General features: G+C 36.1%; 1 protein-coding gene across 2 annotated transcripts; it reads right to left on the bottom strand.

The window, feature by feature from the left end:
* Positions 1–1,847: 1,847 nt before the first annotated feature.
* On the bottom strand, positions 1,848–15,741 carry LOC104092876 (golgin candidate 1). Of its 2 annotated transcripts, none has more exons than XM_070177087.1 (21): positions 15,366–15,741; positions 13,796–13,900; positions 13,330–13,379; positions 12,583–13,251; positions 12,440–12,502; positions 11,506–11,583; positions 11,207–11,410; positions 10,778–10,834; positions 10,586–10,660; positions 10,163–10,234; positions 9,350–9,412; positions 9,115–9,213; positions 8,486–8,563; positions 8,218–8,286; positions 5,453–5,500; positions 5,254–5,349; positions 5,060–5,136; positions 4,827–4,872; positions 4,392–4,490; positions 4,236–4,280; positions 1,848–2,548 (listed from the first exon to the last, which is right to left on the bottom strand). In XM_070177087.1, the coding sequence occupies exons 1-21, from the start codon at positions 15,391–15,393 to the stop codon at positions 2,477–2,479; spliced, it is 2,193 nt and encodes a 730-aa protein (XP_070033188.1). In that variant the 5' UTR covers positions 15,394–15,741; the 3' UTR covers positions 1,848–2,476. The 2 variants fall into 2 exon arrangements, with proteins under 2 accessions (XP_070033188.1, XP_009596855.1); XM_009598560.4 differs by having other exon boundaries at positions 13,796–13,876; positions 15,366–15,734.
* Positions 15,742–15,956: the final 215 nt, after the last annotated feature.

Raw genomic sequence — 15,956 nt, 5'->3', positions numbered from 1 at the left:
AAGACTATTTGATCCCAATACTTTTGACGAGCTTGTATTTTTTATTTTATTTTTGTGAGAGAATATAATTACTCAAGTGAATATTAGACCCAACCGACGATATGTCGATTGGATTGAGGATACATGCAAATTGGTAATCCTTTTATGAAGTCAAAAACAAACAAGACACATGGTTAGCAAACTAAGTTGAAAACATATACAGATTTGTTCGCTTATGTCCGTTTAAAGAAATTTTTAGAAATAAAAATTCATATGCAATCCAACTTTTAGTAAAAATAAATTAAAAGACTCTGTTGGAGACAGTAATGGTAAACAACAACAAATCTGCATATCTTAGAGTAGTTTGGTACTAAAAGATTCACTGAAGTTAAAGGAAGAGAAAAACCTCATCATAGTGATGTATCTCTATGATAATATCCAAATTAAACGAGGATGAAACATATCGATCAAGTGCAATATTGAAGTTAAAGGAAGAAAATCATCGTTGAGGTCAGGTAAATATGCAAAGTAGCGTCTTTAATATCTTCATATATAACTTTCATAAAATTATCAATATTTCTGTGCTTACAAATATGAAGTATTCACCTATCTTTCATGAACTGTTAATTAGCCGCGTATTGTTATATGGTCCTAATATCTATAGTCTTATTTCATACCATAATATGGCTTTTATTTTCTCATCTTTCTTTTCTCGTCCAGAGTGTTACGTGTGAGGCATATAAATTTGTTAATGTTTTCTTTACTTTGAATTTACATTATTTATTGATGTATTTTTAGGCATAATTGTAAAACTTTGCTGTATTACATATTAATTACTATTTTAATATACACACGTGCTCATATGTAGCAAAGACTACGGCAGAGGTGGAGCTAGAATTTTGAGTTTATGAGTTTTAGATACTGAACTCTGAATGAATATATATTAACTCTTATAACACAAATATAAGATTTGAGCCAAAATTACTTAGTTCTACCGAACCTGGCTAGCTCCGCCCCTAGCAATGGAAACAAATATTGTTGTGCAATATGTATCTATATACCTAACCATGATTGAAACTAATTATCGCTTAGAGTTATTCCTTATAGTTTCTTTCATAATGTTCTTAACTTTGTATTGTTAACCCGAGTGTCATCTTCTTCATGAGTTCTATGTTTTAGAATCTTTTGGATCTTTTATAAAGTATATTTTAGCTAAGTTATTATTTTATGTTCTTCTCCCAGCACTTTCTGCCTGTTATTTATTTATTTATATACTAAGTCACGTTTATCTTTCTAAATCATCGCTTGGTTGACATTGAATATTTTGAGACATGGCGTACAAAATGTAATTTCCTGAAAACATGTAGAAAATGTATATTGTTTAAACTTAAATAAAAAAATTTATTTTTAATATTAAGTTGGAGGAAGTTTTTTTTTTTTTACCTTATCTTTTAATGATTAGCGAGATATATATACGAGGCACGTATATAGAAACTATTATTTTAAAAAGTGGTAAAAGGTCAAATACCACTTCATAAATTTGTCGTCCCATAGAAGTTTTAGGTAAAAAGAAGCTAACGAACTAGCACAAATCGGCGATTGCCTAGGTTGCCTACTGATTCTAAATCAGTTCAAAGAGACCTCGATTAAGAATGGACGAATCATACCTCTCTGCGGCAACCTTAGGTGGTAAAGTAAGAGTTCTGTCAAACACGAAACTTGCTAATACACTTTTACATAGAGATTATTAGCTTCCTGGAAGAGCTCTCATCGTATTGTTCATTTTTGCAGTTGATTCATATAGTGACTAACGAGTCCCCTATATAAAACACAATCCTAACGTTTACGATAATCAAAGAAATGAAAACTTTTAGATGAAAAAATCTGTGGTCATAGTTATTAAAGAATGCACCCTTCAACAGAATTACATCATATTTACACTCATAGCAATGTTTGAAATCCTTTCCCTTCCTTACAAGTTAAATGGCAGTTTCTGGATTAAGTGTTTGATAGCTTACACTGGTATTGACAATTCCAATCAATGGAGTATCATATTTTGTCACAAATGCTGAGTTGGCTGCCTACCCCCCCCCCCCCCAAAAAAAATAAAGGAAAGAAAAAAACCGAGTGTATTATATTTACTCTGATGCTCTTGCCATCAACTTTCAGCTCCTACTTGCAGTTTCCTTCCATTTTCAGATTCGTCGTGACATGGGTAGCAAGATTGTAGATGCTCTGACATTTAATTGCTGAAGAAGAATCAGCCGAAAACGGCCTAGACCTTGGTTGATGTTCAATTTCTTTTTTTGGAGGATCATCAAAGAAGAATAGACTGCAATCACAGTATAAATCACGTATCTTCCAAGTTGTGCTGGAAGTAAACCAAATGCAATTTTCCTCTTCACACATTTTGTGATACCGTGATACTACTGGTGCTCAATTGATATTGCTTATCGAGCAACTCGACGGAGCAGAGAGAACCTGAATGCAGGATGGCTCATGGTAAGGTTTGGTTGGCGAGCCCCATGGATATTGCAACTTCTTTAGATGCAAAAGTATCAGCTTGTTCCTGCAGTGTCACAGAAGGGAATGAATGAAACATAGTAGTAATTACATCACTATTTGTTTCCATGTCTTTCCACTAAAAAGGTGGAGAATAGAGCAGTTGCCTTTCTGCTTAGATGTTTATTACATCATTAAATAAATTGACTGCTTAAATTCCAAGAATCAGTAAAACATAAGATGGGCATACGAATGTACATGCACTTACAACAAAAACAAAACCTAGTGAATTCCCACAAGTGGGGTCTGGGGAGGGTGAGATGTACGCAGCCTTACCCCTACCCTGAAAGGCAGAGAGGTTGTTTCCAGAAGACCCTCGGCTAAAGAAAAGATAAAAGGAAGTAATGGACGAACGTACATGCACTTGCAAAAGACATTTGCTATATAATTTCAAAGCCCACAGTCTAAAATGAATGGGACAGGGAAAGCTGTATTGATATATACCTTATAGATGCTACAAACGGAAAACAAAGGTGCACACTGTATCATTGTCAAGTTAAGTGGATTAAGGGACTGTGCTTTTGTCATACAACAATACCAACAACTATACCTCAACCCCAAACAACTTTGGGATCAATTATATGAAAACTTAATACCTGTCTCGTTTCAATACTCATGTATTTGTTAATACAAACTAGGGGTTCTCAAAAACTAGAGATTTACCCCCCTTTTTAGTGACATAATAATCTTTAGACAAACTAAAAAAACTCCTAGAAACACCAGCTGTGATGTAAGTTCAACACAACTTAAGCCTAAATTACAATTAGTTGGTATCGCATATATAAACTTTTCACTTTTATTGGGTTCTATTCTTCGCTACATTTGAATGGATTCTTAGGGTTTCCAAGTCTTTTGAGACAACTTCTTTCATGTCATTGTTATTTACCTATAACTTGGATAAACAGGTATAGATTCTCTGTCCCTTCACAGTATCCCTAAACTTATGCTTCATCATTCTTTCACAAAGTTTCATTATATGACCCATAAGTTTAATACCATGATAGTTCACAAAACTTTGAATATCTCATTTGTTCTTATACATCGGAATCAAGATATTCTTTTTCTATTCACTAGATCTCTTCCCATTCCTTAATAAAACATTGAATAGCTTGATTAACTATACTACTACTCCCTCTCCATGGCACTTCAAAAACCTGTATAGAAAGGCTATCTTCCTGATGAAGTCTATTTAGAACCTTAGTAAGTGCTGCAACTTTGTATTTTATTGAGGCCTAGTTCAAATTCTGTCTGGTTTCTTTTGCTGTTTCACAACCAAACAAAACCTATGTTTCAAGGAGGAAGATATCCTTCCTATTTTCCAGATTTTTCTGCATATTACATGAAACTCGAATTATACAAATATACCCCTAAAAACAAGGATCCTAGCAAAACTATACATCTGAAATTGGAAACTAAAATCTTGCATAGTCTGCCTAAATTCCAAAAACACAAGAGCATTAATCTACTAAAGGAGTGCAGACCTCTCCAGAAACTAAGAAACATAAACATAGGGAACAACCATTTCCTATCAATCATGCTTCCAAAAAACTTTCATTTACATCAGATTGACAGCATTTCAGTATATGTATTTCGTCACTATTTCCTTAAGAATTGGACCTTCTCTCCCAGAGGGACATAATATTAGTACAAGATTCTCAACTATCAAGCTAGGGCAGAAGATCAGATAAGCATACCTGAAGGCGATGCAAGAGATACATCAAGAACAAATGGACAAATACCTGTCAACAGTACCATATACCTCATTAAATGTTAGGTACAATTTCACATCAAATTGCTTCAAACATTCAAGAGAAACTAAAGTTTTTGCAGAGTAAATGATCTGTTCTAACCAGATAAAAAAGCAAGATAACTCGAGCAGTTGGATATCGCCAGAGAAATCGTGTTGCCCTGACAGCCCCGGTATCCAGAAGCTTTGCGGCTTTCTGTAACTGCACAGGTAAGCTCAAGTCATGTACAAAAATAATGTTAAATTACTGATTCTGGGCTCTCTTTCCAGTTAAGTACAAAACTTGTACTCTTTTCTTCTCGCGTTTCTTTGTACCCTTAGAGGTCATTAGGTTGGGGAACAAGTCATCCCGGGATAACTTATCCCAGGATTGTTATCCCACCCTCCCATAGGTATAAAAATAACACTACAATCCCGAGATTAGTTATACTGCGAATTTATCCCAACCAAACGTAATTTAATCCCGGAATTAATTATCTCTTATCCCTCGTACCAAACGAGCCCTTAGGGTGGGGTGGAAAAATGAGAAAGAGCTTACCTGTACCGTCGCCCCTGTCATGTGGCGGTGATGTAAAGGGAGAGGCCTGCAATGTTAAATTGTTACAAAAAAGCATGTCATGCTCAGAGGAACATAAAAACTGGGAGGCTAATTTTGTTCCTAATGGACAAGCGTGGCTGAGGCTTGGATAGGAATCAGGGTCTTATAATAAAAAGGAGAGATTAAAAAAGTGTCTCCCAGAAGCATAAAATAAATTCTTAATCGTAACATACTCAAGTGCTTTGATGTCCGTATCTTCCTCCCACGAGGATGATGCTCGACGAGAAGCTCTGTTTCTTTCAGCTTCTAACTGTTGTGAGACAAATTCTTAACTTAAACTACTTTATCAAACTGCAACTGTGAATACAAGAAGTAGAAATGTAAAATGTAATGCCATGCCAAAATACTTATAAACTAAAGCACAAACCTGTACTTCCTGAAGACGCTTTGCTTCCTTCTCTAACTGAAACTCAGCGGCAGCTTTTTCACTGGCCATGGCTTCAAGCTGTGTTTGCTTGTAATACTGAACTTGCAGGAAAGAATTATAACTTAATTAAATTACTACAAGTAAATATCGGGATTCGGGACTATATAGAGCGTACATGATTTAGTGTAAGTTTACTTACCAATAGATCAGTTAATTCCCGATATCGCTTTTCAAGTTCCACATGCTCCTATTACCAGCAGCAGCAGATTCCAACATCAATTTGCATTAAAAGATTGAAAAATGAGGATAGGCAAGAGGGTAAAAGTCATACAAAGCCCAAAAAAGAGAGACGAAAAGCAAGAATGAAAATTCTGTCACATTCATGTGCTAATACCTAAAAGCACAGACTTAACAAATAGGAAAAAAGAGAAGCTAAAAAGCACAGCACGAAACAATTATTTTAAGACGATTACTCATTCATTGACATATGTAAGACTAAAAAAGCAGTGACGGGAACCAAAAGTTGTGTAGCTTCTATGCTGCATTCATTGCTCAGCATAGCACTCTCTTCAAGTAATGTCACGTGCCAATCCAAAGTTTGCAATGGAAAAAGATACTGTATGGTTAGCATAGTGCTAAGATAATTACTGTCTTGTCAAAATGTGACAATCTCTCCTTACATCCCCCCTCCCCCCCCCCATCCAAGTATAATTCACGTTATCATATTTACACTGTCCCAAACCTACATCAGTCTACTACTAAGTTGAAATGACGAAGTCTCAAAATTTATCAAGCACCAAAAGCTAATCTAGCGTAAGCACCTGAAAAATGCTATAAATTTCAGCAAAAAGAAAAATTTTATGCCCATAACCAAATTAATGCAATATATATTCATCAAGAAAGGACCCATCCCTCATTTAATCTAAAGCAGAAAAGCATTTGCAAATACAAGATGATGCTTTTCCCCAGCAACAGATACCTGTTGCAATTTGGGATCAAATTAAGAGGGAATAGGAGTAAAAGTCAATGAAAACTAAAGTTAAGCGTCATAGCCACTAAGGCCTCTTGGTAAGATGTCAAATTCTATCACAACATTGGTTAGGCAGATCTCTTTCCCTATGTTGTCTCTGTAGATCAAGGTGAGTATGTCAGATATAAGCTTCTCGTCCTCTTTTGAGTTGGCAAGGAGTACCATGATGCACCTTTGAGCTACCAAAGCACGGGAACAATCTTGCACCATAATGTGTAATCGTCAAGTGAAAAAAGAACTGTGCAATTCAAATAGGGTTAATATCTAGATCATGCCTTGAAAACAAGAGCTCACAGGAAAGCCATTTAGGAAAGACACTTTAAATGGCTGAGACAATCTGTGATCTTCTGTATTAGAATCCTACATCAGTTTGACTGTATGAGTTGCAGTCATCTTATATGATCTTTGAAAGAATTCTCATCACTTGAGCTAACTTTTGAGGATGAGTTTAGGCCGAAGATCCATTTCCTTAACATTGTATAAAGCGAGACCCATCCCTGATATTAGGCTGCCCAATGTTAGGCCACCCATATTATGTTACTTCCTTCCAGATGTCCAGCCCTAGAGGTGTGAAAGAGTATTTATAATCTCCTTATATGGTGTTGGACAATCCTCGTTACTTGAGTTATTTTTTGGGATTGAATTAGGCCAAAGGTCCAGTTTCTTAACATGATATCAGAGTAAATAAGGTCTAGGATTCAAGTCTCACTACCACCCATTAACAAAAAAAATTCACATGCTTGATTTTAAAAAAGGATCCACGCCTTCACCTGAGGAGAGTGTTAAAGACATACTCAAGTATATCCTCTCTAACAGCTTAATGGAATATGTTAATAAAATGGATTGGGTCTAGCTCCACCCAAAAAACTATTTCAAGTTAATGATTGTCCAAAACCATATAATAATAATACAACCCATACACATAACCGATGTGGGATCATAACACCCGCTACACACCCTAAACTGGACATTTGGAGTGTGGAGTATCATAACATGGATGACCCAACATTGGCCAGCTCAAAATTAGGGATAGGTTTGACCCTGATACCATGTTAAGAAAATGAAACTATGGCATAACTCAACTCCAAAGTCAGCTCAAGTGGTGCGAATTCTCCAACATCATATAAAGAGACTACACTTAACCGATGTGGAATCTAACACTCTAAATTCCCTCACAATGACATTTGGAGTGTGGAGTATCATAACATGGATGACCCAACATTGGCCAGCTCAAAATTAGGGATAGGTTTGACCCTGATACCATGTTAAGAAAATGAACCTATGGCATAACTCAACTCCAAAGTTAGCTCAAGTGGTGCGAATTCTCCAACATCATATAAAGAGACTACAAACCATACACTTAACCGATGTGGAATCTAACACTCTAAATTCCCTCACAATTCTTTCAGGCAACATGCATGCGTATTTCGATCATGAGAGAAACACTTTAAACACCCTCATAATTCTTTCAGCCAACATGCATGAGTATTTCCATCATGCTACTCTTTCACCAAGTTTGGCATACTTAATTTACTACTACACCATAAGGACAATACGAACTCTATATACTTCTTAAAATTTGAAATTGATCATTGGAATCTCAAGTTTTTCATTTTTGGGATATCAAAATACATAATCGAGTACACTATTAAGGTTTACTTTTATATCTCCACCTTTTGCCACTGATAAATAATAGGAAGGGTACTATTGAAAATAAGCTAATGAAGGGTACTATTGAAACCACAACTATTGGTCCTTATCCAAAAACAAAAAAAGGGAACCAAAACTGATGGTAATCTATTTGTATCTAAATGATAATTTGATGCCCACTTAAAAGTTGAAAGCCAGGGGTTAAACCAAGTAGAAGACGAACCGTGTAGAAGATCAGGAGGTCCCAAAACTTAAGAAAAGGGGCAAAACAAGAGTTTGCTCACCTGGCGAGAGTAATGTTCCGCATCCCTTTTCATGGCAGCCGTTTCAACTCTTAGCTTTTGCATTTCAGCCTGCAGTCAATAGAACAATGCCCCTCAATGGTCATTAAGGCATCAATTTAGAGAAAAAGATCAGGCATCAATTTAGAGCAAAAGATCATTTATTTACGAACAAAAAGGAACTATTACAATATATTTTTGATAAGGAACTATTACAATATTAGCACACACTAGTTAGAGATTGAGCCTAACTATAGAGCAATAAACTTGCCTCCAAAGAAGCAAGCTTGCTTTCAGCCTCCCTCTGACCTTGGCGTGCACGCTCCACTTCTTCTTGCCATGCCTGCATCTGCATGACCAGAAAATGAGGTTAAAACAGACATCAGGAGGTTTGAATTACTCTCCGTTCAGGTGGTTATCTAGCTGACATGCATCGTTTCAGTTTCAAACAGTCTCAGGCAGCAAACCAGAAAAGATCATTTTGGTGTTGCAACTGAACAAACAAATATGAGGCTGGATGGAAACATCTATGGCTATCAAGGATCTAGTTGCAAGTGCAAAATTTCTAAAGTGCAGCAAGCATGGCTGATAATGTCAAACACAAGGTCCCTGGTCCCTTGTCCAGTTGAGAATTGTAACTTTCATATTTACAAGATGGCAATGCAATTCTACAGGCATAATATGTACAATATGCATGAAAACATCTAATTTGCATGACTTAAACTTTAATATCAAACGCATAGCAATTTACTTAGTAAGATGAGAATTTCTATCTTCATAATGTCATTCTAACTCAAGTGTTTTGCAACCATCAACAATTTCAAGTTTACTAGTAATTTGAATTTCTTGGTTCTTTCATGTTACATCGAAATGCATTCAGGTGAAAAGCAGTTATAGAACCTGAAGCACTTGATTTGCCTCTTCTGAGGACTTCTTTTGTCCACGGCGCGCACGAGCTTCCATGTCCTGCAGTTCTTGATTGAGAGTTGCACATTCAACCTGCCAGATTCAGTCATAACCTTGGATAAGTTGAAAAATGCTGAAAAAGTCCTTTCATTCTTGTTTTAAGGTATCCTTCATTTTCAATAAACCCAAAGAGTCACACAAAGGATGGCGTGAGAAAAATTATTGTTACCTCAAGCAATGCCACCTTCTGCTCAAGCTCTGCTGCCTTTGCAGTCCTCTCATCAGCTGTTCTCTAATGCCAATAGTCATACAAAGATTTAAAAGATATACGTTTACTTCATTAAATAATGACAATCACAAATGCATTATAATGAGAGATTATGGTGCTGCAAAACAAATGAAACTTATGATATACAAGTACAAACAATAAGCCAATTGCTAGGTACACATAATTAAGAAGAAGTTAATTGCTTCAGTTCTTTTAGATTCCTGCTCAAGACCAAAAGGACGACTACTAGAATCTAGTCCAATTAAGCACGATGGCTGAAGTGGTATGGAAAAAAGTGCATCTGTTGGGGGAAAAATTGAAAATAAAAGCAATCCCTCTTCTTTTCATAATTGACGACAATGTCTCAACAATGGGTTGTAAATTAGAAATGGCTACAAACAATTATTGCTATCGAATTACAACATAGGCAATAGGTTCATGCCACAATTCTAGCTCTTAGAGTCAGCTCAAAGTCTACCTCTTATTATCAATTTGTCACTACCATAAACTCAGTCCCTAGGATATACACATTCTCCAGGAGCAGGATAGTGCACCATAACCCAAGCAAGGCATTACAGGAAGACTAGAACTTTTTAGTGAAATGTCTTATTCTCCTCAAACTAATACTGTTCTGGCTTGTGATTATATGCTGAAGCAAACAGCTAAATCCCTATGTCATAAAAGCAATAGCATGCAAGAACCAAAGGGCCATAATCTTAATTTACAAATCATGATGTAACAGCATAAAAGATTATACTTGCAGACCGAGAATACCTGCGCCCTGGCCAAGGCTGTGGATGCCTCTAGAGCTCGGTGCTCCAGTTCTACCTCCCTTTCCATAGAAGCCTATTCTACAGATGAAATGAATTATTAAATTGCAACAACACATCAAATAGCAAAATTCCACATGCACAGGGCTTCCCTCTAGGTGGAGCCGCTATAACAGATGCATTTCAGATTCAGAGAGTGGGTTGCAGGGTAGTGGCACTGGAAACACATCTATGCAGTTTAAAACAGAAACCTATATTAGGGAGAAATGAGAAGTTCTCTGCTATTTTGACTTAAATGATTCATGCAGATTTCAGGATATAAAATTGTTTATCACTTAAGACTTTAAATCATTTCTCAAAATCCTTAAGACAAATATTTAGCTACTATTTTTTAGAATACTCAGCAAGTAAGTTTTCAGTTACAAACCTTTTTAGTAGCATTATGAGCAGCACGCTCTTCTTCTGCTCTTCTCTCGGTAGCACCCAGCTCCTCCCGTAAAGCCTGAACACATAAAAGTTTCTCACACTGTCAGAAAACCTTAAAGGAACAAAGGTGTTCAGCAGAAGCAAAACAAAGTAAATAATATCCAAAATATGTTGTGAATAGATATCCACATACTTGCATCATCCTTGTCTCTGTTAGTTCCCTGTTTCTCATTAAAGACTCCATATTAGCCTGAAGAAAAGCAGAACAAAACTTAGCCTTCCTTTACATTTGACATAATTGATTTCTGGGCACACAGTGGTAAAAATACTGATAGTTCAACAAGATCAGAATGGTAAAAACCAGAGTCCTCAGGGTAAGCCCTTTCTTTTAACTATAGACGTTTCACTTGTATTGGACTAGGAAACCACCAATAGACACACAATTCCAAGCACCAGAATTTTAAACTGAAGTCATAATAATAAATCAGACTGACAGAGATGATACCCAGAACAAACGCGGATACAATGAAATGTCACTTTGCAAGTGCGGTAGTACACGGTTAACAGGTATTTTTTCTTTTAAAGGTAAACGTTAAAGGCTAACAAGTAGTTTGAAATGAACCTGCAATGATGCCAGGTTTCCTTCGGATAGTGCAGCTTGCTTCTTAAGTGCATCCGTAGAACTAACAAGAACCTCAATTTCAGCATTCTTTGCAGCAAGAGCCTCAGCCATACTGGACTCTGCCTTGGACACCTCTTTTTTGGCTGCAGATAAATCTTTCTGAAGCTGCTTTATCCGAGCCTCATAAGATTTACTCAACTCCCTCTGTCGCATCACAATAAACAGCATATAATCAATAGGGACTTGAATGCAGAGATTTTAAAAACTCGGGTACTCTCCAATCAGACGCCCATATTCACCTCTGCAACAAGAAGCTCCTCTAGCTGAGCATTTTCAGATTTATACTCCTGAAGACGTGATGAAAGTCCAGCACAAACCTGCGCGTTTGAGTAAAAGCACGATAAGCTGGGAAACTTACAAGAATCTATTTTACACGGCAGCTGATAAAAACATCAAAAACGAAAAAAAAATGTTAATTATATTATGATAGTGATAATGAATCTATTCAACTATTTATGTCATTCACATAATTTGTCAAGCAAAGCAGCCTCTCAATTATCCATATCAGGAGTTCTGACTTGTTTTCATACTCATGATAGGTAAATTAGGATGTAATGAGATTATTTATCTTTGTAATATTTAACCTATTAACACTATGAGAGTCAATTTACAGCATAATTCAAATCAGCAAAGACTACTGCCTTGTCTCTTTTTTTTCTTTTTGAGTGAAATGGAGGCTTCATGCTCATTAATCTTTACAACATGAATATTACACGCATTTCTAACTTATGAGAAATCAACATTACAGAGATGAAGTCTTCGAACAAACCTGAACAAACTGTATTCATCTTGGTTTATTTTTTTTGGTTCACAAAGGTTAAGCTAATTCATACATGAGAGCAAGACAGCACTGCACTTACAGGTACTAACAGCCAGCACCATTTTCCATGTACTTGGTGAAGAAAAACGAAACAGAAGGCAAATTCAGCAACTAATCAACAGATTAAATGTTGTTTCTCAGAGTTAAATAGCAGCTATTTCTTTGAGAAACACTCTAAACTGCTTCAAAAATAATTTTTTGGAAAAAAACTTTTGCCATAACTTCTCGAAAAACTTAAACAGATACATTTTTTGAATTTTTCTTTTTGCAGAATTTTTAAAATATTATACACAAATCAAAGTCACCTTAGCATTAATTCTAAATTAGAGGATAATGAAGTAATGAACTCTTACACGGGCTAACCGAGCTTCTTTTGACTGACCGGTAGAAGTTGCATTTTTAAGCAGTCCCTGAGCCTGAAAAAATAAATGTAGTCAGAAGAACTTATCACATGAACTAGAGATACACCAAGAGTTAGTTTATAAGACAATTCTACCTCATCAAGTTGCTCTTGTACTTTCGTGGAAGAATTAACGGTATTATGTTCTGGAAGCTTCTTCTCTTCTGGATTAACAGTTTTATGTTCTGGCAGCTGCTTCTGGTCAGGATTTGGTTCAGTATTGGTACTATTATCCTTTATCTGCCTATCAACTTTAACAGGTTCATCTGCAGTTAAAGACTTAGATCTTTCCTGCTGAAAGTTTGCAGGAGATCCAGCATCACGAAGAACTGTGTTTTGACTGGAATCTACTGGAGAGTTGTCCTGCACAGCATCAACCACTTTCGCAGCAGGCAATGAAGGAGTCTCTATAGGAACATCTGAGGTGTTTCTGCTGGTATGCTCACCAGTAGATTCTGAACTCACAACTTTTACATCAACAGGTTCTGCTACTTCCACGTGATCAGCATGATGAGTTAACTCATTGTTAGAGGTTGTTTCAGATATAGGAGCGTCTAACGAGGCATCATCTTCAGCAATTTTTAGCTTATCTTCAGTGCTAGTTTTGCCACTAGGACTAACTGAATTTGTCCAACTGTGTTCAGTAAGTAGGATAGCTTTATCTTTGTCAGAGACAGAATCTGATTGTGACATCCCTTGGCTAGCCTGTTCTCTTTCAGAATTGGCTGTTTCTGAAGGTTCATTAGAAGAGAGTCGTTTTTGAGGCTGCAGAGAACCTCATTATTAAAATTCTGAAAACTGTCAGTAGATGAAATAGCATTGTACCGAGAACGAAAACATTACCTTCTTTTTTTGCCTTGACCTTTTCGGTTGAGATCCTTTTTCATTCAGAACTAACCCAAAGAAAAAAAAGAGAGAGAATGATTTATTCACCATCCGCAGAGGCTACTTTAAATATAATAATGCAATATATGAAAAGTTATAGGATGCTCAGACGACCACTTCTCTTTTCCAATCAGCATGATCACGAATAGAAACCAAAATGTGCATCTTGAAGCACCCTACCCTTTTTAGTAAGTAGTTTAGCTTTCTTTATCAGAAAATCTGATTGTGATATCCCTTGGCTAGCTTGTTGGCTTTTCGGAATTGACTGTTTCTGAAGGTTCATTAGAAGAGATTCGTTTCTGACGCTAACTACAGGAAGTCTTAAACAGGAATTGTTCTAAACCAGTTCAAAAGCAGAAACCAAAAGGTGCATCTTGAGATTGAAAATTTTATAAACGCAAAAGCAACATTATAAATGTTATACCTGGACTCTGAACATTGGGCTGTTCATCAGATTTCTCGCCGACTACACTCTTTGCCCTCTTATCTACAACTTCAAACAAATCTGACGCAACAAAGTAAATTTCAGCTGTTAAGAAATTGTAATAGATCGGGATAGATCTTCTACGTTGATGAGTCAGAAATAGGCACAGTTGAAAGTAACATGCATCCTTCATCCATCCATCAAAACATGACACCGAATAAGACTTGCAAGAGTATGTTTCTGTTAGTGGAAACTGGTTATTAAATAATAATCTCATTTTTCGAATCAGATTGGAACATGAGAACTAAGGAGAACTTTGAGAATTCATAATAGCAGGGTGTACTTAAAACAACACTTTGGTAGTGCACAGAAACTGGCTTTTTGTACAGGGATCAAGTTCCATTCACAATTACAGAGTAGTATAAACACCAACGGACACGCAATGCAGTAAAATCTATCAATAATCAAACTAAAGGAAAAGGAAATTTTTGAGCAACTTATAAGTTATCAACATTAAAAGGGAAAAGGGATATATTTGACTTTTGTTTCCGAAACTGAGGATTTTTGTCCTTTATAGACTTTTGGCCTATGAAAAAGTCTCATTATTTACCTTGATCCTTAACGGAACTCCAACCTGAGGTAATTTGAAACAACAGTAAAAAAATTGAGTAAATCTGGACCTATTTTCTCAAAGAATTTGAATATGTGGAGTCCACCCATTTCATGGCCAGAGCTCCGTTAATGGCAAGGGCAAACATGAGCCATTTTTAAAGGCAAGTATACGAATGGACCAAAGGTGAAACGGATGTCAAAATTGAGCAATTTTGGATAGTACAAAGGCAAATTTGTATCTTTTCCCACATTAAAATTGCCGGAGCTGTTCATTCTACATCTCATAATTCCAAATTTCAACACCAACTAAGTAAACTCAAACTTTATGCATCCCCCAGCTCAAACGACTACATTTGAAGCAGAATTGCATTTACTTAAGAAGCTAAGCCTTATATTGTCGCATGTATGTAAAACAACACAACTCTCGAATTCATTGTCAAAATGAAAATTTAACACCTTTTACCACCACCAAAGGCGGATCCCGAATTTGAACTTTCTGACTTCTGGATTCTAGGACATCGACCTCAAGTGCTACAAACTGGGTTCTGAATTTAATTTTTGTACATGTCTAGTGTATTTCTTAATACAAATATAGGGTATGGGCTCCAAACTCATATCTTAAAGCCTACATCCGCCCCTGACAAACACTACAATCAGTTTGAAATTCAAATCTAACAATAGAAAAACGCACGCTAAAATACTAATTACACCTAAAATACATTTCAGGTAGCGCATATCTACAAAATTATCTTAAATGTGTATATATATAACGTGTACCTCTACACACACACATATAAGAACTGATAAAAAAATTGAGATATCTATATACATTAAACAGTATATCAAGTTATCAACTACACACACACACATCAAAATACAAACAGTGCATCAACAAAATAAAATTCTGGATCCGCTCAAACAATGTTAATCAAATAAAAATCGGAAAAAATCATCATACCTTCAGCAGCTCGAAGCCACGAAGCCATTGGTGGAATAACTGAAACAGTAAATAAAAGCCTAGAGATCAATCAATTCATCCAAATGCATAGAATTCGAAACTTTTTTGGGGAAATTTTTAAAAAAGGAGGAGCGAAAATTGCAAAATGAAAGGGAAATTATGTGAATTTTCTTTTTCAGATCGGAAATGTATAGTTTTGATGTCTCTTTCAAAAAGGAAGTCGTTAGTTAGGGGATCTCTGTTAACAAGCAAAAGAGGAAGAAGGAAAGAGCTTTGATTGTCTGCGGTCGCGAGTATTGTATTGGTGTAGGACCAGTAAATCAGAGCCGCAGCCACAGGTGAGCTCGAGGGGTGATTTGCACAAATAGGAAAAACATATCAAATTAATTAAAATTTAGCCAATTTTGGCACACTTGAAAATTCCCATATTATTGCTGCTGCTTCTTCTTCTTTAGACCTTCGCATCAATTTCAGAATATCTGGTCTAAAGTTAGGCTTTGGCAGAAGGTATAAATTAAATCTTAGACCCGCAATTTTAACGTCAAACCCAACGGTCTTGAAGTTGATATTGAGGTGGCTAAACTTTAAAAA

The sequence above is a fragment of the Nicotiana tomentosiformis genome, chromosome 6 (assembly GCF_000390325.3).
Source record: "Nicotiana tomentosiformis chromosome 6, ASM39032v3, whole genome shotgun sequence".
Lineage (NCBI taxonomy): Eukaryota > Viridiplantae > Streptophyta > Magnoliopsida > Solanales > Solanaceae > Nicotiana > Nicotiana tomentosiformis.
The sequence above is the reverse complement of the archived record's forward strand: the minus strand, read 5'-3'. Positions and strand labels throughout refer to the sequence as shown.

What these genes read in the sequence shown, in the direction of transcription:
- LOC104092876 (XM_070177087.1), bottom strand. Translation starts at nt 15,393, where the DNA reads ATGGCTTCGTGGCTTCGAGCTGCTGAAG. An exon ending in CAGAGACAAGGATGATGCAA is followed by an intron (nt 10,661 to 10,777) that starts GTATGTGGATAT and finishes TTATGTGTTCAG; the next exon opens with GCTTTACGGGAGGAGCTGGG. An exon ending in CAGCCTTGGCCAGGGCGCAG is followed by an intron (nt 9,413 to 10,162) that starts GTATTCTCGGTC and finishes TATTGGCATTAG; the next exon opens with AGAACAGCTGATGAGAGGAC.